A 26,938-nucleotide genomic window follows, 5' to 3' on the forward strand; every position below is an offset into this window, starting at 1 on the left:
TCACCTGTGAGTATACTCAGTCTGGCCAGGGCTGGAAGCAATGCTCCATGAGTAGACAAAACACCGTTGAGGATGACTTTCTGTTGTTCTTGACACCACATGTCTGTTAACATACTAAAGGACGAATAAGCATTACAGTTGGTGATAATAGAACTCTGCACTTTCTGAGATATTCAAAATACCAAAAAGCAGTGCAGGAAGCAGTGTGCCGTAATTGAAAGATGTCTCAGTCCAGAGCCTGAAGATCTGGACGGCAGATCTTATTCTAATATTCATCTTGGCATGACCTCAATGTACAGAGAAATATCTAATGGCATTGAGGCATTCTTTGTGAAATTAGAAGCTATCTCCACAAAAATTCCACTCCCCTACTCCTTCACACTCTCCAGTGAAATGAGTAAAAAAAAATTTAAGGACTAGTGTAATGGTTTAACTGATATGCTATTAAATGACAGCTGGTGACAAACACAATTATTCATCACTGAGCTGGTTCAATAGGGAAGATATTACCATCTGATTATGAGCATTTTCCAACAATTCTTGGATATTTCCAACAATGCTCTAACAAGGTATGATATTTTTCAGTTTCATTCTTATCCCTTAGTTTGATGGAAGCAAAGCTATAAATGAATCTAGACTAGGAAATCATCTTGGCTCTTAACAGAATCGGAATACTTAGAATACCTAATTTATGTTTTATTTCTAAATGAGTGTCAAAAACTCCAAAAGGTCATCAGTCCCTGAAATAAACTGAAATGGATACTAAAATATAGATTCTTGCACAATGTGTTTTTGTTATTCTAGTGCTATCATCTTTATTTCCTTCTATTGAGCAAAGTTAAAAAAAAATGGAGGACCATGTGAACCTTCATCATTAGGAAGTTTTGGATAAGCAACAAAAAATGGCAATTTTTCTAAAAGTTGAGTGAAAAAATTTAATTCATGTATATTTTCAAATTAACTTTTAAAAAATATGTATTACTACTTTTTACTTGCCTGGAGTCTTTGAGGAAATTTGGAAGTACAAATGTTAACAGAGATGATATTAAGTAGCAGGAGAAGTTCTCATTCTTGAACTCCTGGAAGGAGGCATCTCAGATGCAGAGGCAGTTTGGGTATTAACTTCCCAGGCTCTCTTAACTACTCCCTTCCTGGGAAAGGGCCAACAACTGTGGGGAGTGTCTTGCTTTCCAAAGACCTTTCTTTCTATGTTTATTTGCTTGCCCTTGCATCATTTTCTCCATCATTTACCTGCCCAATAAAGGATGGACAAGAAATGGCAAAACAGTTGAAAGCCAATCAAATCATTCTGGAAAAATTGTTAACAGACCTGGAATAAGATTAGCCAAGAAACATTTAGCTAAAATAAGGCTTGGGGGGAAATCTGTGGATCTCATTTAGATTGTGTTTATGTGACAACAAAGCATCTGGTCAATTTAGTAGAAAGTGGGCAAATTGCTTATGCAGTTGTGTTGACAAAATCACCAGTCAATCCAATGACTGCATTTTCAAATTTATGGATTCTAGCTTTCGTACATACTGCCCGACCCATAATCATGAATATTTAATAGTTGCATAAATTAATTTTGGTAGATTAACAGTTTATATCTGAATCTTCAGGTATTTTTGTTGGTTGGTTGCATTGTTGCATGTTTTTTGGAGCTATATGATTGGTAGTACTAGAAACAGTGAATTTTAACTTTAGTTAGTTAGTTTATTGAAGAATTGTTTAAAAGAGTTTCTTCCTAACTATTTTTTAGTGCACTTTTTAAAAGCACTACTTAAGATGAAATGTTCATGTCTCAGCACAAATTTTATTAAATTACTGTTATTCCTAAGTTCTCCCCCAAAGTTGGAGTGATATTGCTCATTCATATTTCAACTTGATAGGATGGTTATAACAACTAAAATATTCAAACCAAAAGTATATTCTTGACTAAGCCAAAACTATTGTCTTCTATTATTCAGAAACTTTAAAAATCTGAGACGTTTGTTCATTAATATTAAAACCAGGTAACATGGTATCAACAATAAAGGAAAATCTGAGCCAAAAGTGTGTTCTTGACTTGGGCAATGCTCCATGTTATATGGTAAAGAAATCTGCTCCTGGATCAAAGAGATACCAAAGTTCCTTAGAGAAAGTTCTTTGTTGGTTCCTTAGAGAAAGTTCTTTGTTGGTGATTGAGAATACAGGATTTTGTCTACTCAAAAGGACATATTTCACTCTAACATACTTTGCTCACTCTTTTCAGAGTTCTACGATGTCAGCCATTACACTACATACTCTACATGCCATATATTTTTATTATAATTATTTATATAATAGCTTATACACATCATTTCCTAGCTTAAAAAGGGGTCACTGTTCTTTAGTACACAGTGTTGATAAGTAATATGACTATTCCACCTAAAGAATGAAAATTAATGTTCAAGATTATTTTCTCAAGATGATGTGTTTATTCCATGGCTAGTCTGAGTCACAAAATCAAGACTTTAGATAAAATTTCTGGAATCTTCCTAGTAAACCATAAATAAAAGATTAACAAGAAAAATAAACAAAAACAATACTGTTTTAGACCAATATACCATTTTTCTTCCAATTAATTGTAAACATTATTATATTTATTACTGCAAATTAATTGCCTACAATAAAGACAATTTATTGTAAGAGCTGCTATAACATATAATTTTTTAAATTGGAAAGCTACGTTGAAAAGGCTTTATGTGACTTACCCAAGGTAAACATGTAGCAAAGCTGAGTCTTGAGTCTATTAAATAAAGTTTCTTCTCTGCCTAAGATTGTTTTGCATATCTACGTCTGGACTACTCAGGAATATACCAACTGGCCCCACGTTACAACTTAAATTTAGAATAATTAGAATTAAAGTGAAGCCTTCAATACTGGGCACATTTCAAGTACCCAATAGCCATACTTAGATAATGGCTACTATATCAGACAGCACATATATACAATGTTTCCATCATCATAAAACATTTATGGGGCAGTACTAGTTCAGATAATAAGAATCTTTCTTTTCTTTCTTTCTTTCTTTTTTTTTTTTTTTTTTTTTGGCCACATCACACAGTGTGTGGGATCTTAGTCCCCTGACCAGAGATCGAACCCTTGCTCCCCAAAGTAGAAGGGCTGAGTCTTAACCACTGGACTGCCAGGGATGTCCCTGGATAATAAGAATCTTAAAATGTTTGTTTAACAAAATAAATGTCCCCAAATTTATAATAACCATTGATTTTACTATTGCTATAACATTGTTAGTAAGGCTAATGTAGAAAAATAGAGGGCAATATTAATAATATATTAATTCATATGAGACATATGCTAGTTATGTTGGGCTTTTGTTCATATTTAAACTAAAATTAAAACAATGTGCTAAGCATAATTCCATTTTTAAACTGTGTCATGTGATATTTAGCATTGCCTCAGCTGAAGATATTGAAATTCAAAGATAAAGAAATCATTTTTCAGGCACCAGGTTTTTGGTTTGGTTTTTGGTGGGTGGTGCTAAGTCAACAGCAAAGGGAGGGAAGCAGACCAGTCTCGATTTCATCAGATGGCAACGGAAAAAGTCCACCAGAGGCAAGTGTGACCCCAAAATATTATAACCATCTCAGCTACCATTCAAGTGTAAAAGCATCAGGCCAATTTTTAAACATGCACAAACTCAAAGAATATTGTTATTTTTTAAAATATGAGTTACCAATGAAATCCAGGGAATGAAGAAGAGGTAAATCAAAATGAAGAACTGGGGAACAGAGGATCTATCAAGATTATAGTAAGTACTAAACCCTTTTCAATGAAAACTAATATTAAACAATTTTGGAAGAGGTATAATTAAACAATTTCAGAAGAGGTATAGTAGAAAAAATTATAACACATTAATAATATTTAGAGAGAAGGGGAGAAAAATAGAAAAGAGAATAGACATAAGAGGCTAATTTCTTCATTTTTTTAATAGTGATTAGTTAACTGATACCATATAAAATGTATATGCCAGAAATAACAATTCACTCAAACTTCTTAAGTTTTAAATAATTTTCAAAATGTCATAAGCAGGTACTTACATACTATATTTCTTTTTGGAAGAACTATTTACCTTAATTTTAAGAATTCCTGAAATTTCACTTTCCCTCCTACTAAATTCAAGTAAAACTAAATTGAATATTTTACTTAATGTAACATTTACTGTGTAGTTCTATTTTAGCAAAGCCATTTTTATCTATGTATCCAGATGCTATTTGTTATATGTATATAGCAGTATCTGATAAGTATTCACCTAATATAAATAACAATTATATTTATGTGATAAAATATGTGGTTTTTATTTTACTTTGTTGAATTGCTTGAAATCCTTAACCATTTTTCACAAAAAGTCAAATTTTAAAGTAAATAATATAAAAAATAATTATTACAAATAAGATTTTGATGTTCAATTTATTATTCACAATACATTCTCACATATATCACCATGCTGTGTCTTCATTTCACAGCTGAGATTCTGAGTACCCTAAGGTTAAATAATGTTTCATATGGCTAGTTACTCAGATATTCAGGATTCTGGTCCAGTACTTCGGGGTGGGTTGGTTTTGACCTTCAACTAGTGAGTTTAGTAATAAAACCCTAATACATAATGTGAAGCATATTACTATAAACTACTCCATCAATAATAAGATCCCCACACTATTAGACTTAGGATTTTGACTATAATGAAAAATGAATCAACTTGAAAGGTAGATGATCTAACCAGAGAACACAGGTAGGAAACGGAGTCAGAATCTTTTCCCCAATGAGGCTGAACAAATGAACAAATAAATAAATTGCACACTTGAATTTCACTCATTGTATTGGCATCATTCAGGGTAACACAGTTATTGATTTTCAGAAGATCCTGGAAAATTTTCAGTTGAACCTATGTGCATTATCTGAAATGATATTCAGAAAAATATCAATAGAAAGAGAAACAGATAACTGGCTAAAAATAAACTCTCCCAAACAATTCTTAGGAAAGAAACAAGATACTGACTATTCAAGTAAGCATTGGATAAGGACAGGAAATTGCATCTTTTTAAATAGATAAGATTTCCCATCACATAAACATAAAATAATACCCTCTATCATTTGTGTTAACATTTGTATCACGTAAAATAAACTCTCATCTTGATGTTCTTCTGTAATTGGCATGTGACAAAGCACACACTGAAGCAAATAAGAGTTTAGAAAGCATTCTTTATCTTTATGTTATAAGAAGCCTTCAGATTTTCCTAAACAGACAAACTTTATTTTGTTGCTATGCAACAGATGTGCAATACAGTCCTTCGGACAATAAATAAATTATGAATTTTACAATGAAAGGTCTTTTCTCCCTGTTTGAGAACAAGTCACCACTTCCTTTCATGCTATACTAATCCACCACAGCTCTCTAAAGCTGTTTCACAAACACTAATGTTTTGGCAAGATAAACAAATGAATGAATAGCACAGCAATGACACAGATGCAGCTTGCAGACAGCACGCTAAGAAGCATCAATACTACTTGATTCATTCTTACAGGTCTGGGATCCTGGGTTCCCCAAGCATGGAAAAGAGAAGGAAGTTTATTTCACACCCACGTTCTTCTAAATAGCAGAATATAAGCGAGTTTAATGAAAAAAGATTCTGATGAGTTCTGTTAGCAGGCACCCATCACTGCTACATGTATCAAGCATGTTCTGTGTGGGGACATGAGAGTGATTTTAGCCATAAGGGGAACATCTGTGAGGCCAAGATGTCACAGGTGTTGAGAACCCATGACTCATGAACCAGACTGGCCACACCATGTTTAACATGACCTGCTTCATGGTTAAACTGCTAAATATTTGCCAACTCTTAAAAATCTTCACATAATAATGTGGATGTCTAGCTTTCCTTGAAAAATAAGAAAATAACACTGATCTTGCATTTTCACTTAAATTGGTGGGAATCAGCTTCCAGCAGAAAAAAAACTGTAAACAACCCAGTGAATCAATGAACTATGGTACATTCATGCATTGGGTTACATGCAATAAACAGAGAGGAGTACTGATATACTCAACATGAATGGACTTCACGTACAAAACCAAAAACAGTAGTACATACTATTTGGTCCCAGTTACATGAAGTTCAAGAACAGCTAGAACTAACCAATGGTGATGGAAGTAGTGTAAGTTTACTTCTGGTAGAGGGAGTGGTTTGGGGACAATGGAAAACTTCCAAATCTTGACCTGGGTGGTGGTGGTCACACGGGCGTGTGTGTAAAATGCATCCATCTATGACAAATTTGAGCACTTAGCACACATCACTACAAGTACCCTGTGCCTCCATATGAAATAAATTTTAATGAGAAGAAGCAATTGGGTGAAGAAAAGGTGGCATTTTTAGATAGGTTGTCATCCACCCATACCCAACAGTTGGATCATTCCATGATCTGCTTGGCAAATTGGATTTGATTCTTCTTGCTCTAGACAACACCAGTGATGCCTTGAAGAGCAGTATCTGCCTCACCTAGGAGCATGTTAGAAATACAGAACCTACCCCAGACCTCCTGAAGCAGAATCTGTTTTAGCAAGCCCACCTGGCATGCCACAGTTCATGGTGTCAAAGAATCAGACATGACTGAGTGGCTAACACACACACATACACACACACACACACACACACGCATGCACACCAGGTGATTATAATACATTCTCCAGCTTGAGAAGCACTTCTGTAGGGTACCATATACATTAACCACACAAGAAAAACAGGTTGGCCTATATTAAACTATTCATTCCCTATTATCCCTTCTCTCAAAATATTTTAAGAAACTCAGAAACAGAAAGATCAATTGTCTTCCTTAAAGAACTTCTTTCAAGTTCAAGTGAGAAAATCCCCAGAAGTGGATATGCACCAAACACCACCTCTTCCTGTGTCAGACATCACACACCTTTGGTTTTAGCACTGTTAGAACAGGATCGGAGACACTCAAGACAATGTAAAAACAATTCTGTATCTTTCTGATTATGGAAACAACACACAGCATAACACTCATTCTTATCACAACTCTGAAGAAAAAAATGGGGATCTATATTCAAGGAGGTAGCATGGCTCTGGGGGTCATCAAAGTGTCTAGAAATTCACAAAGACCATTCATCCCTATTCTCATAAGACTTACTTAAAGCACCATGTGTGGATCTTCATTTGCTGAGATAGTTATCAAGTTTTTAGCAACCTGCTGTATGAAGCCTACTATGATGTAGGTCTCCCAGGTGGGTCAGTAGCAAAGAGTCCACCTGCAATGCAGAAGATGCAAGTTCATTCCCTGGGTCAGGAAGATGGCAACCCACTCCAGTATTCTTGCCTGGACATCTCATGGACAGAGGAATTTGGTGGGCGACAGTCCTAGTGGTCGCAAAAAGTTGGACACGACTTGGCAACTAAATAACAACAACAACAAACCATGATGAAGCCAAAGTGGACATTCTTTGCCAACAGCAAAGACACTTCCAAATCAGTTGGTGGAATCAAAGAGGTGCTTATTATAGATCTATCAGTTTATCAACACTAACTGGAAACACAAAACAGTTATGTGATGTGACAGTCAAATTTTTTCTTGGTATCTGGAGAATAACTTAAGGAATAATTTTCATCACATTAAATGGCTCATTTTTTACCTTGTATTATTTATTTATTTGGCTGCATCATGTGGCATGGGGGTTCCCTGGCTGAAGTCTAACCTGGGCCTCCTGCAGTGGAAGCACAGAGTTGTAACCACTGGGCCACCAGGGAAGTCCCTAAATGATTCTTTTTTATCAGACCCAGATATAATTTCAAAAAGAAAGATCTATGTTTGTGTCCATCAGAGTATTTATGAACATTTCAGCATTTAAAGGAAAAGAGAGGAGGAAGGAAGAAGAGAGAAAGACAGAATGATAGAGAGGGAGAAAGAGACAATGAGAGATCTGAGAATAATAAAGCATCGTAATAAAACAACAAAATATAGCATCACCATCATATATTAAGGTAGTGATTCTCTAAATTGTTCCATTCAATACTTCACAGTAAGTGAATAACCAGGGAGATGGTGAAAAGAAATGCCAAATTCTCTTTGGTTACCAACTTTACCTACAATCTGTCAAAAATCTGGCTAGAGAATAAATGTGATGCTCATATGACTAGGGCTTCATGGACAGGCAACCAGTGCAGTCACACAGGACTCCATGCTCCAAAAGGGGCCTCATGTTTGAGTTTAATGTTCTTACTGACTTAAAATGCTTAATAATCTTATCTTTGAGTTTCTGTAAAGGATCAGGGGATCATGGAACACGTGCTGCAGCCTGGGAGCCTAGAATGATACACTGTACCTCCTCCAACCCATCCACCCCCCGCTACCTCCCCAAGTCCCTTGAGTGAGTCCTTGGCTGCTGGCTCATCCAGCCCCAATGACAGCATCACCATCAGCCCCCTTCACGGTCCTGGGCACAGAGGAGTCAGGATAGATCACAGGGCGGTGTTCAGGCACCCATGAGGATTCCCTGGCCAAGGAAACACGACATTAAATAGAAAGAAAAGATTTATGACAAGTTCAGAGAAAAATCTTGGTAGAAAGCCTTTTTCCTGCTTTTCTGAACAGTGGGCCCACATCGTCACTTGGCATGGCCTTCATAAGTCATGAAGCTGGCCTTACATATGACTGTGAGTGGGGAAGAAGCAAACGAATGAAGGAGAATGAGGTGTAAGAGAATGAACAAGTATGCACAGGAGGAACAGAGAGGTATTTGGGTTCTGAGAGTAAAACAATTGAATTCCATATTGTTACACATGGGCCAGATAGCTTCTTTTCAGAAAATGCTTTATTTCTCTCTGATTAAGAAGCAGTCTGAAAAAAAAAAAAAAAGAAGCAGTCTATATCATAAAATACTCAGATATATTCAGATACTGAAGATGTGAATGGAAATCTACATTCAAAGAAGTCACATAGCCCAAAGTGTTAAAAAGTATCTAGAAAATCACTTTTATCCCAGTTCTATCAAGTGCTATCTCCTTAGAGTTGTGAATCCAAATCTCCTGTTTCTCCAGGCACATCCAGCCTTCTAAGGTTGTCCTTAGACTTTAAGAACACAGTTTTAGGGATATCCAAATATAGTGAAGGTTTATAAACAGGGAGATCATTATCTTTTGACCTCAGCACTAGCTACCTCCAATTTTACCCAGGAATATCTTTTGTTTGTAGCACGTGAGACTGCCAGGGGATGACGTTGTCTAAAACCATTTTCAATGTTTTCTTTTTAACAGTTAATATATTTCCAGGATGCAAGTCCATTTCTTTCTAAAAGGTTCCTAGGACACTCATTGAAAAGTCAAAAGCAATGAACTTAAAATAGCAAGGGATTGCTATTTTGCTCGAGAAGAATGACACCCTTTGTATCGAAGTGGGGAATTACAGGCTGTGGTCACTCTCTGCACAGTGTCTCTTTGTCAAGTAACACATGCCAAAAAAAAAAAAAATACAGATGGGAAAATATTGTGCACTGTCAGATCTTGGAAACAGCCAAAGGATTTTTCCTCACCAATGTCTTGTCGATGACTTTCACATTCTGGCACCCTGAAAAAATAATGCATACATTTAATATGAAATGAATGCAATAATAATCAGGCAGGTAATCGTTTTCCCAAGGAATGTAAAACTTGACAAATGTAAGGTTTATGATTCAAGGTAAGCTTGCCAAATCTTATGTGGCATGAGACCATTTTTATTACCTAAACAGTCCTTAACACAAAATGACTGGCACATATTTTTATTAACACAAAGAGTATATTCTTTTCTGCCACATTTAATACAGAGTCAGTGGCTAAAAGTTCTCTTTTAGGATATGTCTGTAGCAAATTAAAAGGCAGGGTGAGGATTCAAAGAATGGCATTCTTCTCAGGGATGCTATGTCTACCCAGCCTCAGCTCAGAAGTACATAAACCACTGAGCTCTGGAATTCTATCTGTGGGGATGGTCTGGGTGATACAAATCACAGAAAAGGAAGCCCTTGCTACCTTCAAAAGTAGGGGAGGGGATGATTGACTCAAGATGATTCATTGCATCTAGAGGTCCATTCTGAGTCAAATTTGAAACAATCACTAGGAATAATGATTATTTATTTGTTCATTCATTCAGCAAATATTTATTATTTACATGCTGTGTTCTGATCCAGACACTAGAGATACTGCAGTGAAGACAACAAAGATCCCTGCCTCGTGTTTCTTAACATTCCAGAGAGGAAACAGACAATGCACAATGTGTGCCATTTAAGAAAAATAATGTGATAGATAATCTACAGAAGGTGTTAGGTGCCAAGGAAAATAATGAAATTAGAAGGTGTTAGCTGCTATGGAAAAAAATGAAATAGTAACAGAGAAAAGAACTGGAAGTTGGGTGAGTGAAAGACAAATTGCCATTTTAAATATGGTGGTCAACATGGGATCCTATGAGACAGTAAGATGTAAAAGTGTGACTTGAAGGACACAGGGGAGTTTGCCACATAGATTTTTGGGGAAAGAGCACAGCAAGCAGGAAGAGCAAGGATAAAGCCTTTAGACTGAAACGTGTCTGTTGTCATCAGGGATCAGCAAGAAGGCAAATAAGGCCTGGGTGGACATATTTGTCACTCAAATATGGCCTGAGTAACAGTGGGAGGAGCTGAAGTCAGAGAGGTGACAGAGGTCAAACCACATAGAACCTCATAGACCATCATGAGGACTTTGGTATTTATTCTGAATTAGTTGGGAGCAATTGAAATGTGCCGATAGAAGAGTGATAGGATCTAAGTTAATGTCTAAAAGGATAGTTCTAATGCTGTGATCAGAATAAACTGGAACAGAGAAGGAAAACAGGATAGACAGGACTCAAAATACCCAAGGAAAGAGACACGACAGGAACGATACACAAGGAAGCCATTACAATATCCAAGAAGAAGGGAGATAGCGTAGGTTCCAATCAGGTTTCTTTTACAGAAAGCACCTCTGTGGATGGATGTGAGGCTATGAGAGAGAAAAGGAGTCAAGAGTGACTTAAGATCTGAGCAAGTGAGACAAAGGTATTAACATGAACTGAGACTGAAAAATCTGCAGGTAGAGCAGAGTTAATGCAGAAATTGAGCAGCTTAGTTTTGGACAGGTAGATTTTGAGATGCCACATAGACATCTAGGTGGAGCTGTTGGCTAGCCCATTAGATTTATTGTTCATGTGTTAAGAGAGGAGAAAGAATATGATGTAGCATTACCCTTAAGGTACTAATAAGACTTGCCAAAGCATCCCGGAAAAGACTGTCCAGGCAGAGGCTAAGTGACCATTACAGGCAGACATGTTGTGGAGTTCCTCCCTTCGAGAGTTCTCTGCACTATAGCCAACTTTAAATTTAATTACACTCCAAATGGTTCCATCCTCTTCCCCCTCAAATTCACTTTTTTCCACCAAGGAGCCTGGCCTAAAGACACCCAGAAGAAATGAAATAGTAAATGATAACATCAAGTCTTACCACTCAGAGCCATGGCCAACCAGAATTCCTCCTTCAGTATCTCAAGGACATCCTGAACACCTTTCTCTCCCTAAGCAAGAAAACACAGATCTTTTGAGTAAGTCTGTATGACTGGTTTCCTGAATTTATTTCACACTTGAGTCACTCTGTTTTATATTATTTATTGTTTTGTCCTCCAATTACCTGGGAAGCCAAGCCCCAAATGATCGGTCTCCCCACAAACACAGCCTTGGCTCCCAGGGCCAGAGCTTTCAGAACATCAGTTCCCTTCCGCACACCGCCATCCAGGAAGACCTCCACCTTCCCTTCCACAGCCTCCACTATTTCGGGCAGAGCATCAATCTGTGGAGAGAAGAGGTCAGTGAAGTGATACTGCGCATGTTGAATTGTTCCCCAACTCAACTTCTACAGGCCACCAACCATCCAACTAGCACTGAGAGTAGGAAAGGCTAGGCTTAGAATCAACAGTAAAATCATTCTCTCCTAAAATAAAAGAAGTGCAAATGCTAGCAACCAAAGACCAGCTAAATTTGGAACTGAGTGGCTTATTTTTCTGTTGAAGTCGAAGATTATTTTTTTATTCCTGATGTGTGTATATGCATGCTAAGTCGCTTCAGTCCTGTCCAACTCTGTGCGATCCTATGGACTGTAGCCTGCCAGGCTCCTCTATCCCTAGGATTCTCCAGGCAAGAATACAGGAGTGAGTTGCCGTGCCCTTCTCCTGCGGATCTTCCCAACTCAGGGATTGAACCCGTGTCTCTTAAGTCTCCTCCAATGGTAGGCAGGAGATGTATAGTAGGTAGGTGGCACTAATACCACCTGGGAAGTCCTTATTCCTGATATACGGATTCAAATATCATGATCCAAATATGTATATATATATGTATATATACAGAACTAAAAATACATAATCAGCTTAAAAGACACAGAGCTACTCTTTATTAAATACATAAATACAAATGAAGTATCTTCCTCATATAAATTATTCTGAACACTAATTTACTCATTGAAAATCAGTTGTTAAAATTCATACCCAGATTGTGGTAGAAACAATGGTATATAAAAATGCAAACACTATCAGTCACAAAAAAATTTAGTCTCTGATTTTTCCCACTCAAAATATGAGAATATATATAATATAGCAAATATACATAACAATATAGCAAACATCCAGTTATACATTAGAGAATTCTCCCTGAAAATATTTGTTCTTGCTTTTAAGGAAAATGACCACATGCACTTTGAAAATCCTCATCTTGATTAGCAGTTGATGATGGGCTTATTATATCAGCTCTAGAGAATATAAGAGCCTCACTGAGGTCCATCTGCTAGACTGCATTATTGTTCGTAATTCTTTACACCACTCTGAACCCACTCTTTTTCCAAGGTCACTTGGCAGTGTTTCCCAGTTTAAAACACAAAACACACACACACACACACACACACACACACACACGCACACACGCACACACACAGTGCACTTATCAATCCTTGACAGTGGCCTTGGTCTTGCAACCTACTTTGCCCAATGGCATGTGAACAGAGGTGGAACAGTGCCATTTCTGGGCATGGGTCTTGAAAGACCTCATACATTTCAACTGTCTCTTGCAGCTGTGCCATTTGCCATGCGAGGAAACTCCCCCCCCCCACCCTACTCCCCCACAGAGCTGAGACCTCCGGACAAGAAGGAGAGTTGTCCCATCCAAGCCCAGCTGGACCTGAAACGTGGAGAATAGCCACCCAGCCAGTACCAAATCTAGGTCAGCAGACCCCCAGTTGACAAAAAGTTTCATGGAAATAATGATTTCAATCACTGAGTTTGGAATCTTTTGTTTTTTAGCATCATGTAGTAATAGCTCATAAAGTTGGTTAATAGCCAATATAGTTATAGATAGTAACTGACACAAACAGTTACTTTGGTGTAAATCTTTGCATCTGAGGGTGGAAACAATTCTCATAGCAACCTACTATAGTAACCATAGTAGGTCAAAATCTGCAGAAATTATCCACACTTATCCCCAAGTACTTAAATATAAAATGAAATCCATACATTCAAGTGCAGTTTTTCTAGAAATAATTGTGCTGAAATCACTCAAAACTTTCCTGCTTCTCCCCCAAAACTTGAGAGGCTCAATGTAAAAAGAGTTTTATGTAAAAGACTGAAGACCAAACCCAACTACAGATTTGGAGGAAGTGAAGGCAACAGTTGGAGCACAGCCCCCTAAATGTTTGGCAAGTAACGTGATTTTCCTCTTTTCCTTTCGGCTTTTCTGCCTGGCCAAACATGCTTTGGATCCATTTACATATGTCCCTTTACCTATACATAGTCCTCCTTTGAGAGTCAGGCAAGTTACATCAACATATAAATGCTACAATTTCCAAGTGATGATGCAAGCTATAATTAAGTATATTTCCCCATTTGAAACCAAAACCAAAGAAAAATATTAGCTAGTTTCAGTTCAATACATGTTTTCAAAGTCACGCAAATCAAGTCTTTTAGGATATTTCCAATGCCCAATCTGGCCTAAAAAATAAACTAATAAGGATACTTAAAGTGTGAATCCTGGGTTGTAAAATGAAGCCTAGATTGGTGTTTTCCTGTCTGTGGACAAGGAAGTTCTATCCATCACAGAGCATTTCTATCCTCCCTTTCTTCTTCCTGGAGCTGCAGTTTTACTGGGTATATATTATGCAGAATAATTCTGACCAGAGCAGATAAAATAAGTAAATATAGTGAACAAGTCCACTATTTTATGACTTTTCTGTTTCTTTTCAGCTTGCTTCACATCTAAAAGACCATTCAATTCAGCTTTTCTTTTCTTAGTGGTTCCTTAGACAACTAATTGCAGGCTTAGCTCCAGCAAAGTTAATCTACAGGAAAATATGGTAAGATTCCAATGTACTACTGTTCACTCATCCATCCATCCACTGATTTATCAAACAGTTTATTGATGACTTGGTAGATTCCAGGCACCATGCCAGGTAGTTTATGAAATCCAAAAAGAATCCCACAGGGACATGACTCTGGAAGAGCCCCCCTCTTTCCTGTTCCTGCTCAAGGTCCTCCCTGTCCACAAAGCTTCCACTCACAAGGTGCTTCCATCTTTCTACCTTCTTAAAGCATCCAGTCCTACAGTCGTGATTTCTGGCATTTTAGGCATTAAAACACTTTAAAGGTTCCAAATCAGATCAGTTGAGCACAAACAAACAGATAAAGCCAAAGGTGCTTTAGCTAACAATGAAGAAGACAGATTCCAGGCCACTGCCCGCAAGTCCTCCTCTGACTCTCTACCCACCATGCTTCAGGCAGCCCTGGCTGGAAGTGGTGGTGTGAGTTCTAATAAGCAGTGTGAGTTCTACTAAGCACGTTTAGAAAACCCCTGGCCCATATATGTCTGGCTGACGGTTTGCCATTGCAGAAATGGCTGCGGCCATCTCCCACCCTATCTTCATTTCCTTGCAGTGCAACATTTCTGCTCCTCCCATCATGAGGGAGAAATGAAGTCAGAAAAGTCTATTTCCTCACCCCTTGAATCTGAAGTGGCCGTATGACTAGCTTCCACCAACAGAAGAAAAAAGAAGTGACAGTGTGCCTGTTCTAAGCATAGAGCTCAAGAGGCTTAGCTATTTCCACTTGCTCTCCTTGTGAGACCCAGCCCATCTAACGTTCTAGATGTGAGAGACATGCAGAGCCATCCCTGCTGAGGTCATCTGACACCAGTCTGCCCTTGTAGACCCAGCAACTGACCACAGACATGCATAAGTGAGCCCAGCCAAGAACACAAAACCTCTCTGTGGATCTCAGGTCAAATGGACAGTTCACAAAGTTATGACATGAATCAATGGCTATTGAATTTTAGCCAGTAGACTTCAGAGTGGTTTGTTACACAGCAAAAGCTAACTGATAAATCAAATGGTTCTCAAATGAAGAATATAATGCATCCTTTTCAGAAGGAAAAAATGAAATTTCCGATGTCATAGAATATACCCAAGGACTCAATTTTAGAAACACTGATTTAACAACCCAAAGTTTATTTTATGAAAATGTTTCGCAGTTGAAAATTTTCACTAGAAAAGAATGTCATATTTTTAAGTTTAAGGGCTTCCTTGGTGGCTCAGTTGGTAAAGAATCCACCTGCATGTGGGAGACCTGGGTTTGATCCCTGGGTTGGGAAGATTCCCCTGGAGGAGGACATGGCACCCCACTCCAGTATTCTTGCCTGGAGAACCCCATGGACAGAGGAGCCTTTGTGGGCTACAGTCCATGGAGTCACAAAGAGTCGGACACAACCGAGTGACCAAGCACAAGTTTGGATCCAGTTAGCTTCAAAAAAAAAATTTTTTTTCATAAAAAAGGAAAAAACAAAAAAAAAAGTTCCTAGGATTCAAAGACTCCACATAATCTGTCTTTAGACCCCAGTTTGAGATGATCTAGTATTGCGGATTTTGGAAATATACTGATTCTGCCATATCATTCTCTAATTACCTCAGGACTAGTCATTGCCACATTATTACCTTCAGAGTGAGGATCTTAATGTGAACTTATTTTTTTAAGGCAGATGTTAAATTATTTATAAAAGCATACACTACCGAATTATCAAAGTTCTTAGAAAGAAATATGTTATTCTTTTCTTTTATTGGAGTATAGTTGTTTTACAATGTTGTGTTAGTTTCTGCTATATAGCAAAGAGAATCAGCTATGTGTTTCCATATATCCCCTCTTTTTTGGATTTCCTTGCCATTTAGGTGACCACAGAGCATTGAGTAGAGTTCCCTGTGCTATACAGTCAGTTCTAATTAGTTATCTATTTTACATATAGTAGTGTATATATGTCAATCCCAAACAAACATATTGATACCAAGGTGGGAGGGAGGGCCTCCCATCTTGGTATCAATATGTTTGTTCTCTATGTCTGTGTCTCTACTTCTGCTTTGCAAATAATGTGAACTTATTTTTAAACTCTTTGCTGGAACAGGCCATGGTTCTCAATAGCACTGTATTATTATGGACTGCAGTCAAATTCCTGATCCGGGACTCTTAGTGATAAGTATTTCTCCATACAAGAAAACTGTGATTTATAGAAATGCAGAAATCATACAATCCAGACATTTAATTTTTGCAACCAACACAACATTATGCAGAGACTGAAAAGCTGAAAAGTCTGAGCAACTTGCTCACCCAGCTTTCACCCCTCTAGAGGCAAGAAAAGGACTTGAACCCAAGACTCTGGGTTCATGTCAATGCTCTTCCAGTAAAATCTCACTGCCTTTTTGGCTCTGAGCTATGATGTCACAGACTGTGCAGGAGAGTAAGTCCTTCTGTGTATCTACAGAGAAGTTCTATATCACAGCCTCCTCCAAGTCTTTTGCCAAACGCCTGAAAACCAACACACTGAGAGAAAAACACCTTCACTATAAACTTAATCCTGCTTCACATTTCTCTCATCATCATGCACCTTAAATTTGCTCTAAAGTAGGAGGCAAACTCAAGCAAGTATCTCCTCTCAGGCACACATCATGTAAAGGGGAGGGTCATTGTTTATCTTAAAACAGTCTCTGAGACCACAACTCAAAAAGCCCTTTTAGATAAGTTTCCATATCCCCTCAGCCAAAAGGAAATAAGCCACACCATTCAGATATTTTTCCCTTAAAATCTAGTTAGATTTGATTTCAGTAGATTTAGATTTTATTTTTAGAAAACAAACTTAATTTGGCCTGCCCACTAAGTCCACATCTTCATACACAAGAGAGGCATAAATCAGCGGAAAAGCCTTGAACTGTGACCAACTTCTCCTGCCTGCCCAGAGGAGCTCTTCACTCTCCCCCACAGGCAATGTTTAATATCACCTAAAAAGATGGGTCTTTATAAGTAATGCTGAATTGGAAAGAGCTGACAACTCCCAGTTTTATTATTTTAATTACTGATTCTGTGTAAAGACTTGATTTGTTCCTACCATTAGCCCATTAGTGCGTCAAGAAAAACTCTTGAGTGCAAATGTATGTGCCCAGTAGCCACCGACCTCATTCAATCTGTCCTAAGACCTGCACAACATTCATGGATTTAGCTAAATCAACCTGCTATCTTAATGAAACAGTAGTCCACTATGACTTGACTAAATTATTTGAATAAATTCAAATGTTTACCCCAACTAAAACCATCCCATAATAACTATGACTAAATGGTTCTGACAAAAGGGGGAAACGGATATGGTGATCCAGCTCAGAAATGATGAACTAAAGAGTCTATCCACATTATTTCATAGATATATATTTATTTAAGTTTTGTTATATGATGTTAGCTTACTTTGCCTATGATAAATGAGATTATGGAATACTAAAGTTTAAAGGCACCAAAGAAACAATCTAATCAATTTTTTTAACTTTAAAAGATGAAAAAGCTGAGATTTGGAGGGGCTATCCCTCTGCCCCATAGCAGGTCAGACCCTTCTCTCTTTCCTTGGCGCTCATAATTATCCAGGCCACCTCATTGGTCTTCCTGCTCCCTGACATGCCACAGTCCAATTTGTGGTACTTGTGTTGCTGCTAAATCAAGGCTTTTCTACTGCATATCTAATGACTCATGATATTTAATATTCAAAGACCCCCTCCCTGACCTGTCCAAGCAGGCATATTTCTCAGGCTCCCAACACCCACCAGATACTGCAAACAAAACGGATTCCTTGGTATTCCCCAAGAATATCTCGGTCTTTCCCACTCCACTTTTACACTCACACTAGTGAAAGCAGGAGTCCATATGGGAATAAAGCAGAGGTGAAAGGCAGTTGCAATCCCACTGCCTCATCTAAAGAAATCCTGGACACATTCTCACAATGGACAGCATATAAGGGACCCCCACACCACCCCACCTACAGCTTCTGGCCTTCATTCTCAATCAGGGATCCATGAAGTACACCCCTGGATATATGTCTGTCTCCATGACTTTTGATCCATTTCTGGGCTCCACAATACTTCATCTAAAGTCAATCCATGGCTGGGGGCCCTTCACCCTGGACTTGGGAGCCGATTGCTCACTTTTACTGTTTTAACTCTATCCCACACCATTGCAGCCAGTTAGTTTACTTCTGTATCTGGATTCTGACTCTGATTTGCCCAGCACAGTGTATATAGTGCATATAAATTCACATTGGATTTCCTCAGTAGCTGTCAAAAATACTAGTGCTTCAGTTTCCCTGGTCCCACAAGATTCTAATGGATGGATTCAGGATGCAGACTGGGAATTAGGATTCTTTAAAGTTCCCAAGAGATTCCAATGTGCAGCCAAGGTAGTTCAAGCTCCAACAGGAAACCTCTCCCAGGCCACAGGATTTCTGCCTCCTTACCCCACCTGCCCTCACTCTGCAGCTCTTTAATCCCCACCTCCAAGAAACTCATGGGATAATCTTTTCTTTCCTACTCCAATTTACAATATTCCTCTCAGTATATCTAAATATATAGGAATAATCCCTGCCTACAAATGGCTACTTACTTAACACAGACGACTTTACAAATAGACTTTACAAACAAATGGATTACAAACAACTAGAATAATAATCTAATTTAGATAGATACCCATGTGCTCGGGCACATGCTGAGTCACTAAGTCGTGTTGGAGTCTTTGCAACCCCATGGACTGAAGCCCACCAGCCTCCTCTGTCCATGGGATTTTCCAGGCAAGAATACAGGAGTGGGTTGCCATTTCCTTCTCCAGGGGATCATCCCAACCCAAGGACTGGACCCACTTCTCCTGCATTGGCAGACAGATTCTTTACCACTGAGCCACCCGGGAAGCCCAATTTAGGTAGCTGTGTGTGTGTGTGTGTGTGTGTGCTGAGTTGTGTCTGACTTTTTGCAACCCCATGGACTTTAGCCTGCCAGGCTCTTCTGTCCATGGGATTTTCCAGGCAAGAATACTGGAGTGGGTTGCCATTTCCTAGTTAAGGGATCTTCCAGACCCAGGGATCAAACCACTAAACTTAAAATCTGAGATCTTACATATATTCTTACATATTCTGAGTATTCATACAAAAATATATACACAAAGAGGGGTAGTCACAGAGATGGCCAACACTGAGATAGAAGTGGGAATTCCAGTGGAGGCATTTGCCAAAACTCACAGTGGCTGGCACCCCGTCAAGCTGTCGAGCCCCATGATTTGACACCAAGATCCCATCCAAACCGTGTTTAACTGCCGTCTTGGCATCATCACCTAGAAAGAGTAATACAACCAAGGTATGGAAAAGGCAACTTAATAAAAGGCTTGAATTTTGAGGCCAAAGCATCCCCATTAAAGGGGCCCCAACCTGATACATATGTATCTTGCTCAGAAACTTTAGCACAGACATACACCCAAGGGTTAAATCTAGAATTATATTGATGATTTCTTTGGCCAAAAAGATTAACATTTGAAACAGCTTAATGATGAAATAAAACTATCAATAGATGGTAAATTGACATGCAGTTAAAATGTATTTATCCTCATAAGGAAATACCCTTGCTAAGTTTTTTTTTATTATTATTAACAAGATTAAATTACTTAGCATTCAACATAATTACTCCTCCAAAATTTGAATAACATAAAAGAACATATAAGTAGCAAGCAGTTTATGTGATGAACAAGTCTATTTCAAAAATATTCTTTAATACAAAGCTTTAGCTTCAGTAATTATTTTAAGTAATAGCATTCTATAATTAAACGTATTTTGTCCATTGAAGCATATAAAAATGTTATAGTCAAATGATATGCTACATCTTTAACCATTCTCCAGAATATATTGATTTTTGAAAATGTGGTTTTAAATTTGACTAACATACTCTGAAATCAATTTCAAATCTTTAAAAATATTTTACATCTTTAAACTATTATTTTCAGGATTCTCCCAATAAAAGCTATTTGCTAACAGAATCATGAAAAGAACACTGCTTCTCAAGTTTAACACTCAAAAATAGCCCAAGGTTGTAGTGAAATCAAATTGTGGAAACTTAAGCAGATAGCTACAGAGCATTGTGTATATTTATAAATTCAGCAATGGAGATCAAGGGAAGACCTGAGAAAGGATGATAAAAAAGAGATTCATAGGAGAATTTGTAATTTGGATTATTTGAAATTTTTATTTTTTTAAACCACCATTATGCAAGCTGTTTTTCATGGAATTTTAAAATATTCTCACTTTTCAAAATAAAGCTAGAAATATTTTTGTTCTAAAATTATAGGCATATGAAAATGTTAAACCCATGTGGCATAGAAAATGTCTATATCCTTAAAAATTCATAGGTTGAAGTTTTAACCCTTAATGGGATTGAATTTGGAGATAAATACTTTGAGAAGTAATAAGGGTTAGATGAGGTCTCAGGTAGTGCTAGTAATAAAGATCATGAGGGTAAGACTCTCATCATGGCATTAGTGCCCTTACAAGATTACACCAGAGAGCTTGCCCCTCTGCCTCTCCACGCTCACAAGGGAGAGGTCATGTGGGTACACAGCACCAAGGTGACCTCTGCAACTCAAGGGAAGAGCCTTCACAAAAACCAACCATGCTGGCAACCTTATCTCAGACTTCCAGCCTCCAGAAGAATGAAGAAATAAATTTCTGCTTTAAAACACTCCCTGTCTCAGGCTATTACATTTTGTTATAGCAACTTGAGCCAACTAAGACATTGTGTCATCATGATATTATTATTACTAGCAGAGAATAGTATATATAAGGAATATATACCATACAGTGTGCATGCTAAGTCGCTTCAGTTGTGTCTGACTCTTTGCGATCCCATGAACTGTGACCTGTCAGGTTCCTCTGTCCATTGGCTTCTCCAGGCAAGATACTGGAGTGGGTTGCCACGCCCTTCTCCAGGGGATGGTTCCAACCCAGAGATTGAACCCACATCTATTCCGTCTAACATGCATTGGCAGGCTGCTTATTTACCACTAGCACCACATGAGAAGTCCATATACTATATATACTGTACTATATACATGTTAGGCTTCACAGATGGTGCTAGTGATAAAGAACCCTCCTGCAATGCTGGAGATGTAAGAGATGTGGGTCCTATATAAGAAATGTATAGTGTGTGTGTGATGCCCTTCAGTTCAGTTCAGTTGAGTTGCTCAGTCATGTCTGATTCTTTGCAACCCCATGGACTGCAGCATGCCAGGTCTCCCTGGCCATCCCCAACTCCCAGAGCTTGCTCAAACTCAGGTCCATCAAGTCAGTGATGCTGCCCAGCCATCTCATCCTCTGTTATCCCCTTCTCTTCCTGCCTTTATCTTTCACAGTTTCAAGGTCTTTTCCAATGAGTCAGTTCTTCGCATCAGGTGGCCAAAGTATTAGAGCTTCAGCTTCAGCATCAGTTCTTCCAATGAGTATTCAGGGTTGCTTTCCTTTAGGACTGACTGGCTTGATCTCCTTGCTGTCCAAAAGACTCTCAAGAGTCTTCTCCAACACCACAACTCTAAAGCATCAATTCTTTGGTACTCAGCTTTATTTAGGGTCCAACTCTCACCTCCATACTTGATTACCAAAAAAAACCATAGCTTTGACTAGAGGGATTTTGTCAGCAAATGAATTTCTCTGTATATTAGGTAATGTCTCTGATTTTTAATACACTGTCTAGGTTGGTCATAGCTTTTCTTCCAAGGAGCAAGCGTCTTAATTTCATAGCCACAGTCACCATCTGCAGTGATTTTGGAGTCCAAGAAGATAAAACCTCTCACTGTTTCCATTGTTTCCCCATTTATTTGCCATGAAGAGATGGGACCAGAAGCCATGGTCTTAGTTTTTTGAATGTTGAATTTTAAGCCAACTTTTTCACTTTCCTCTTTCACCTTCATCAAGAGGCTCTTTGGTTCCTCTTCACTTACTGTGATAATGGTGGTGTCTTCTGCATATCTGAGGTTATTGATATTTCTCGCAACTTGTGCTTCATCCATCCTGGCATTTTGCACAATGTACTATGCATAGAAGTTAAATAAGCAGGGTGACAACATACAACCTTGATGTACTCTTTTCCCAATTTGAAACCAGTCCATTGTTCCAAGTCTGATTCTAACTGTTGCTTCTTGACCTGCATACAGATTTCTCGGGAGGCAGGTAAGGTGATCTGGTATTCCCATCTTTTTAACAATTTTCCAGTTTGTTGTGATCCACACAGTCACATTGGTGTAGTCAATAAAGCAGAATAAGATGTTTTCCTGGAATGCTCTTGCTTTTGTTGGCAATTTGATTTCTGGTCCCTCTGTCTTTTCTAAATCCAGCTTGAACATCTGGAAGTTCTCAGTTCAAATACTGTTGAAGATTGGCTTGGAGAATTTTGAACATTCCTTTGCATGTGTGTGAGATGAATGCAATTGTGCGGTAGTTTGAGCATTCTTTGGCATTGCCTTTCTTTGGGACTGGAATGAAAAGTGACCTTTTCCAGTCTTGTGGCCACTGCTGAGTTTTCCAAATTTGCTGACATATTGAGTGCAGCATTTTCACAGCATCATCTTCTAGGATTTGAAATAACTCAACTGGAATTCCATCACTTCCACTAGCTTTGTTCGTAGTGATGCTTCCTAAGGCCTACTTGACTTTGGACTCCAGGATGTCTGACTCTAGGTAAGTGATAACACCATCATGGTTATCTGGGTCATGGAGATCTTTTTTGTATAGTTCTTCTGTGTATTCTTGCCACCTCTTGTTAATATCTTCTGCTTCTGTTAGGTCCATACCATTTCTATCCTTTATTGCGCCCATCTCCATATGAAATGTTCCCTTGATCTCTCTAATTTTCCTGAAGCTCTTATCATTTGGATACTAGACATGGAACAACAGACTGGTTCCAAATAGGAAAAGGAGTACGTCAGGGCTGTATATTGTCACCCTGCTTATTTAACTTATATGCAGAGTAATCAAGAGAAACACTGGGCTGGAGGAAGCACAAGCTGGAATCAAGATTTGCTGGGAGAAATGTGAATAACCTCAGATATGCAGATGACACCACCCTTATGGCAGAAAGTGAAGAGGAACTAAAGAGCCTCTTGATGAAAGTAAAAGAGGAGAGTGAAAATGTTAGCTTAAAGCTCAATATTCAGAAAACTAGGATCATGGCATCCGGTCCCATCACTTCATGGCAAATAGATGGGAAACAGTGGAAACAGTGGCTGACTTTATTTTTGGGGGCTCCAAAATCACTGCAGATGGTGATTGCAGCCATGAGATTAAAAGATGCTTACTCCTTGGAAGGAAGGTTATGACCAACCTAGACAGCTTATTAAAAAGCAGAGACATTACATTGCTAACAAAGGTCCGTCTAGTCAAGGCTATGGTTTTTCCAGTGGTGATGTATGGATGTGAGAGTTGGACTGTAAAGAAAGCTGAGCACCGAAGAATTGATGCTTTTGAACTGTGGTGTTGGAGAAGACTCTTGAGAGTCCCTTGGACTGCAAGGAGATCCAACCACTCCATCCTAAAGGAGATCAGTCCTGGGTGTTTATTGGAAGGACTGATGCTGAAGCTGAAACTCCAATACTTTGGCCACCTCATGTGAAGAGTTGACTCATTGGAAAAGACCCTGATGCTGGGATGGATTGGGGGCAGGAGGAGAAGGGGACGACAGAAGATGAGATGGCTGGATGGCATCACCGACTCGATGGATATGAGTTTAAGTAAACTCTGGGAGTTGGTGATGGACAGGGAGGCCTGGCGTGCTGTGATTCATGGAGTCACAAAGAGTCAGACACGATGGAGCGACTGAACTGAACTGAACCACCATCTTTTATGTTTTGAAATTTCTGAAGTGCCTTGTGATGCTAAAGGCAGAGTCTCCCCTGGGCTGGAGCACAAACCCCTGGGAGACCCCGTGGCCCCCAGCTCCTTACCACCCTGCACCCCTTCAAGGCACCAGCAGGAGGGAGAGACCAGTTCCCTGGACACCCCAGGACCCCAGCAGACCTTACCCATCTTCAGCGGAGTCTCCCCTGGGCTAGTGGGTGAGTGGACAAACAGAACTCCAGTGATTCCTCTGGCTTTCAGCTTCCACTTTTCATCCCTCATCTCTGTCACACTTGCACTCTAGACACTAGAACCCCTCAAGCACCCTATGATATGCCTTGCTCCTGCCTTCAGGGTTCTCACAAAGACTATCTACAGGGGCAGTGTTCTTTTCATTTTCCTGCTGTCAATATGCTCAGTATGTCAGTATGCTTTACATTTTGCTTCTTTCATAAATGTCTTGGAGTTTCTCTGCTGTTTGTGCCTTCCTTTCCTTTGCTGTCATAAGTGTTATGCATACTTGGATTTCTGTACTTTAATTTCAGTAGGGTCTTAAATTTGAGAAAATGGTACATATGTGCTCAATCTATCATTTTGAACTAGAAACCCAATATGCTATGACACTATCATTTAAAACATGTTTAGGAAATGGTTCTCTAAAGACACAGACTTGTAAGCTATCCAGGAGAACTTTCTATGATGATGGAAATGTTCTACACCTGTGTGGTTCCATACAGTAACACAAATAGCCATAAAGTAATAGAAGTGTGGCAGTGTAAATGAGAAACTGAATTTTACTTTTGTTTAATTTTAATTGACTTGAATAGCCACACTTGGCTAGTGACTGCCATATTGGCTAGCTGAGTTTTAATGTTTGCATGAGTTTACCCACTCTAATAAAGAGATGTACCATGGTATTTTTTTATGTCTAGATGTATCAATACCTATAAGTAACCTTATCAAACAATGTAAAATGTAATTGGAATTTCTCTGGTTATCTAATTGCATGTGTGATACGAAACATAAAACTCAAAAGTTAAAAAATCAAAATATTTGAAATATATTTTATGAACCTCATGATCAAAGATGTATGTAATCCTCTGATTTATAATGCAAATACTTGCCACGAGGTAGCTATAACCTATGTCTTAAGATATTGAATACTGTCAATATACTGATCCTACACAGTATGAAAAGAGGTTAACCCCTTACGTTTGGTAGTAAGACCACCTAGATTTGAATCCCATATCTGCTACATGCTTGCCATGCAAGTAGCAAATTTACTTAACTTGTTTGGTGCATCAGTATATTAAACCACAAAACGGGGATAATGATTCAAATATGATTGGTTTGTGGACTAAATAAGTTGAATGAGCTCTTAGAAAGTACCTGACACATATTGAGCACTCAGATAAATATGATTATTATTATTTTCAGCTGATGGTACAGGGAATATTAACTAAGAATGTGACTAGGTAGAGGAAGATTTATTTGCTGGATACTTTTGGCAAGTCTGTTTAAGTTTTGTTTATAACAATAAATTTTCATCCTAGTGAGGATTATGATTATTATGAGCTTTTCATTTTGAAGGAACTGCTATTTAAGTCTTAATTTGTTGCCTTCTATCATCTCAAATGGTTTTCTGTGTTCTACCAGGCAGTGCTAGGAATGTAGCGAGAAATCACTGAATGGTTTGCTCAGAAGATGGAATCATGAGTATGCAGAGAAAAAATGAAAGTAATCATTTATGACCATTTATGTATCCTTCTCCTTAGTTGTTTATGTAATCTTGTTCACATTTTATTTTAACCCAGAGAGAAAAACAATGTTTTCTTAACAAGAGAGTCAAAGTGATCATAGTAAACGTTCATGAATCTTGGATATTTTCATTAACGTTTAGAGTTTACTGGTATGACATTCCACAATTGTTAATTTGCCAGTTAACACACTAACTGATTCACAAACACAACGGTCAATAGTGAATAGCACTCTTTGCTATCTTATTAATACATTTTTCCATACTTAATCTTAAATACCAAAGTAAGTACTCAAGATTTAGAGTAGTATTATCTTCTATCTATTGCCAAGGCCTTGGACAACAGACATATAGTAGGACTCTATGCTATTTCAGCAGAGGCTTAGTAACTCAATCCTAGCTTCATGGCAGCAGTTTTGAACACAATTCAGGAACACTGAGTTAATATTCTTTGAGAATGTCTTTAAAAACTATAGATAGGATAATAATGAGTTAAAGAAGTCTCTGAGAAGCCAAAAACCACTAGAGAAGTGAGATAGCCTAGTTTTAAATTTTTTAATTAGAAAAAAATTCTAAAAAGCTCATGCCTTTGTTTATAATGCCATTTGTTAGCGTGAGTTCTGAGGAAAACCTAACCCTGTCTCAAGTACATATTTGGAGTTTGTGTTGAAGTTTCCAAAGACAGAGTTTAACCACAGCAAGAGATTGCATCTTGCTGTCTTACTTGCGTTCATTAGAATGCAATCCTTAAAACGGTGGTAAGGGGGGATGTTTCATTGAGATCTTCTCAGTAGCCTGTGATTTCATGTCCCTACAAACATAATCTATACCTTTCTGGTAAAAGGAAAATGAAAAAAGATAGATGACTCTTAGTCAATCCATGTAACTTCTGGATGAAG

The 26,938-nt window shown here is 38.3% G+C and overlaps 1 protein-coding gene across 2 annotated transcripts in view; it reads right to left on the bottom strand.

Moving 5' to 3' along the window:
* Positions 1–8,839: 8,839 nt before the first annotated feature.
* The window catches only part of HAO1 (hydroxyacid oxidase 1), a 55,814-nt gene continuing 37,715 nt past the window's right edge, over positions 8,840–26,938 (bottom strand). For both annotated transcript variants that reach the window (XM_065919626.1, XM_065919628.1), the window contains 4 exons: positions 19,652–19,743; positions 11,721–11,879; positions 11,538–11,607; positions 8,840–9,616 (listed from right to left, as the gene is read on the bottom strand). In XM_065919626.1, the coding sequence (XP_065775698.1) occupies positions 9,546–9,616; positions 11,538–11,607; positions 11,721–11,879; positions 19,652–19,743 (392 nt within the window). In that variant the 3' untranslated portion in view covers positions 8,840–9,545. The remainder of the gene's footprint in view (positions 9,617–11,537; positions 11,608–11,720; positions 11,880–19,651; positions 19,744–26,938) is intronic.

Source organism: Muntiacus reevesi, chromosome 2 (genome assembly GCF_963930625.1).
Source record: "Muntiacus reevesi chromosome 2, mMunRee1.1, whole genome shotgun sequence".
Classification (NCBI taxonomy): Eukaryota; Metazoa; Chordata; class Mammalia; order Artiodactyla; family Cervidae; genus Muntiacus; species Muntiacus reevesi.